The sequence below is a fragment of the Orycteropus afer genome, unplaced genomic scaffold (genome assembly GCF_000298275.1).
Source record: "Orycteropus afer afer isolate SDZICR_OR568_19922 unplaced genomic scaffold, OryAfe1.0 scaffold00962, whole genome shotgun sequence".
Classification (NCBI taxonomy): Eukaryota; Metazoa; Chordata; class Mammalia; order Tubulidentata; family Orycteropodidae; genus Orycteropus; species Orycteropus afer.
Window position 1 is genome coordinate 190,589 of NW_006922549.1, and position 3,661 is coordinate 194,249.

The 3,661-nt window shown below is 44.9% G+C and overlaps 1 protein-coding gene across 1 annotated transcript in view; it reads left to right on the plus strand.

The window, feature by feature from the left end:
- Positions 1 to 2,040: 2,040 nt before the first annotated feature.
- Positions 2,041 to 3,661, plus strand: part of LOC103212432 (zinc finger protein 829) — a 90,240-nt gene continuing 88,619 nt past the window's right edge. Inside the window, exon 1 of the mRNA XM_007958409.2 lies at positions 2,041 to 2,176. Coding sequence (XP_007956600.2) covers positions 2,041 to 2,176 — 136 coding nt within the window. The remainder of the gene's footprint in view (positions 2,177 to 3,661) is intronic.

The following is a 3,661-nucleotide window of genomic DNA, read 5'->3' on the forward strand; positions in this document are numbered from 1 at the left end:
GGAAAGAGACACAAGAGACACGCATTGCTGAGTGAGACACTGAGGGACCAGCACTGCTGGGAAAGAGACTGTGAGAGACTGTTGGCTGAGGGACGGTGGGCTAAGAGAGAGACTGAGCGTTCTTCCTGAATTTGAGTTGTAGCCTGGTGCTTCCCTAATAAACCCTGTAATCAGTGAGTTGTGTGCGGCCACTGCAGCGAATTATCGAACCCAGGAGAGAGGTGGTGGGTGCTTTGGGAGGAACAGTTGGAGAAAGGGCTGGAGGGAGGGAGCATGTCTGGCCTGGCAGGAATAGGCCTTGGGTTACTGCTGGTAATCCTGTCTTCCTCTTGTGGGATTAGAGGAGGTTGCAGTTTTTGCAGGTGCCATCGAGTCAGTCCCAACTCATAGAGACCCTATATACTACAGAATGAAACACTTCCCAGTCCTGTGCCAGCCTCACAATTCTTGCTATACCTGAGCCCATCATTGCAGCCATTGTGTCAATCCATCTCATTGAGAACCTTTCCCTTTTTCATTGACCTGCCACTTTATCAAGCATGGTATCCTTCTCCAGGGAATGGTCCCTTCTGACAACATGACCAAAGTAGGTCAAATGAAGTCTGGCTGTGCTCGCTTCCAAGGAGCATTCCAGCTGCACTTCTCCAAGACAGATTTGTTGGTTCTTCTGTCAGTCCACGGTATTTTCAGTATTCTTCTTCAACACCACAACTCAAAAGCATCAACTCTTCAGTCTTCCTTGTTCATTGTCCAGCTCTCACATGCATATAAAACAATTGAAAACACCATGCCTTAGGTTAGGTGCACTTTAGTCTTCGAAGAGACATCTTTGCTCTTCAGCTCTTTAAAGAGGACTTTTGTGGCAGATTTGCCCAATGCAATATGACTTTTGATTTCTGGACAGCTGCTTCCATAATGTCAGTTTGTTATACTGTGGTGCCTTGTGTGGTGTTGTGAAGCTGGAGGTTATGCCACCAGTATTTCAAATACAAGTAAGGTCACACATGGTGGACAGGTTTCAGGGGAACTTCCAGACTAAGACATACTCAGAACAAGGAAGGGGCCATCCACTTCTCTAAGAATCGGCCAGCAAAGACCTTATGAATAGCAGTGAAACACTGTCTGATATATTACTGGAAAACTATGAATATCCCTGAAACAATGGCTGATATAGTGCCAGAAGATCAGCTTCTCAGGTCGGAAGGCACTCAAAACATGACAGGGGAAGAGCTGCCTCTTCAGAGCTGAGCCGACCTTAATGATGTGGATGGAGTAAAGCTTTTAGGACCTCCATTTGCTGATGTGGCATGACTCAAAATGGGAAGAAACAGCTGCAAACATTCATTATTAATGGGAACATGGAATGTGCTAAGTATGGATGTAGGAAAATTTGAAGTTGTTAAAAATGAAATGGAACACATAAAGATTGACATCCTAGACATTAGTGAGCTGAAATAAGACAGGATTTGGCCATTTTGAAACAGACAACAATAAGATCTCCTATGTCAGTGTGGTATACTATATTACATAGTGTGGCTTATTTAGCCTAAGTCTTTGTAAACTCCATGGTGGAATTTGCCATTGCCACGTCTACTTCAGTGTGGTCTGCGTGACATGATCACCAGCCTGAAGCAAATGCTTAAAGAAAGCCAGCTTCCTGGAGTAAGGCAAGCTCTCCTGGGCTTTATCTGCTTTTCCTTGATGTTGCTAATAATTATTTTAGCCATCATTATAAATAGTTATGAGGTGACTTCTCTGGTACAATATGGATCAGGAAGTTCACCTAGAGGGGAACTTGATGTGGACGAAGAGACAAAAGAAAGATTTCCAGGAAATACGGATATTCCATTATTTGGTACACTTAGTGAACTCCCTAAAGGAACAGAAATGACTCTAAAGGACTCCTTCAATCAATTGGAATAGAAAGAACTTTTATTGGAATTTCTCCAACCAACACAAGAATCCCCTCAGGAATTAAAAGGACGCTCCAAAAGAAGTACCACCGAGAAAAAACCTACGAGAAAAATACCTCCAACAGTAATGACTGAATTTGGACCTGTGTATGATTTGGGGAATGGGAAATTGTGGCGACCCCCGAAAGGAAGTAAGAATATGTATAAATTATCTGCTACAACTCCAGAGCCATTGCCATTTACAGGAGTATATGATGAACAAGGTAGGCGATGGATTAATCATTTAGGAAAAAGAATAATGTGGCATAAAGCTTACTTGGAATTACTTTTTTGGATGATATGAATATGATTGGGAACAAGTAGTTTTTGGTTGTAAAAAATAAGGAATGAATTTGTGCTTTGATTTGTAACCTTGCTTTGATTTTTTGCGGTTATGCCTGCTAGTTTCATGTGCACTAGATGACCTAAGATAGAGACTTGTAAGAGGAAGTAACAAGAGAATAAAAATATAGCCTTGAAGCATAATAAACGCTCTCAGCTGCAGACAATCTCAAGAGTTGTCTGTCTTCTGTTAGCCATCACCGACTCCCTATTCACTTTTCACTCTGATTCGTAGACCTCACTCCCTGGTCCGGCTGGTTCGGTCCGCGGCATGCCATGAACAATTGAGTAGCTCCTGATTGTTAAAGTTATCCACCTGGGTTATTTCTGTTGTGAGTGGCATGAAGCAATCTTCTGGGAAGTTCTCTCTCTCTCAGGTGTATAGAATTCTGATGTTGGGATTGGTTACTTTCGGCACTCTGCCAGGCTCAAAAGGAGCCCTCCTAGAGGCAGAAGAAGTCTCTCTGACTGCTGGCTGAGAAAGACATGCTGCTGAGAGAAACATGCTCCTGAGAGACACGTGCTGCTGAGAGAGAGATGTGAGAGACACATGCTGCTGAGAGAGATATATGAGAGACACACACTTGCTGAGATACAGATGAGAGACACATACTGCTGAGAAAGAGTCTGCCAGCTGCTAAGTGAGACAGTTGGCTGTGAGAGACTGAGTGCATTTCTGAACTAGAATTGTAACCTGGTGGTTCCCTAGTAAACCCCATAATCTGTGAGTTCTGTGTAGCCACTGAAGTGAATTATCGAACCCAGCAGAAAGGTGGTAGGTGCTGTACGAGGAACAGTTGATGCCACAGTTGGTGAAAGGGCTGGAGGGAGGCACCATGTTCGGCCTCACAGGAATAGGATGTGGACTGTTGATGGTAATTCTCTCTTCCTCTTGTGCGGTTAGAAGAGGTCAGAACATGCGGCCTCCTTGCCCCTTTGACAGGTGGTGTCAGAAGTGGGATTCGGTGTAGTGGCTTCAGACTCACATAAGCATGGGATTTTGTAAAAGAAAGAAGGAAGGGGCCTGGGAAATGAAACTTTGGATTTTCAGATGGTTACTTTGGTCAGCCTCAGGGTTACAGGAGAGGAGAGACAACTCAGGGACGCCCAAGGTAGCAGGCGAGAAGAGCAGGAGAAAAGGGATTAAAAGCCAGGAAGCCAGAGAGAAGAGCAATCACCCGAAGGGATGAGGTGAGGCGAGGAAACTCAGGCCCGCCCAGAGTAGCAGGACGGAAGAGCAGGAGAAAGGGGATAAAAGCCATTAACCTGGACAGAGGAGCACTCAGCCCCAGGGACAACTCAGGGACACCCAAAGCAGCAGGCCAGAAGAGCAGGAGAAAGGGGATTAAAAGCCAGGAAGCCAGACA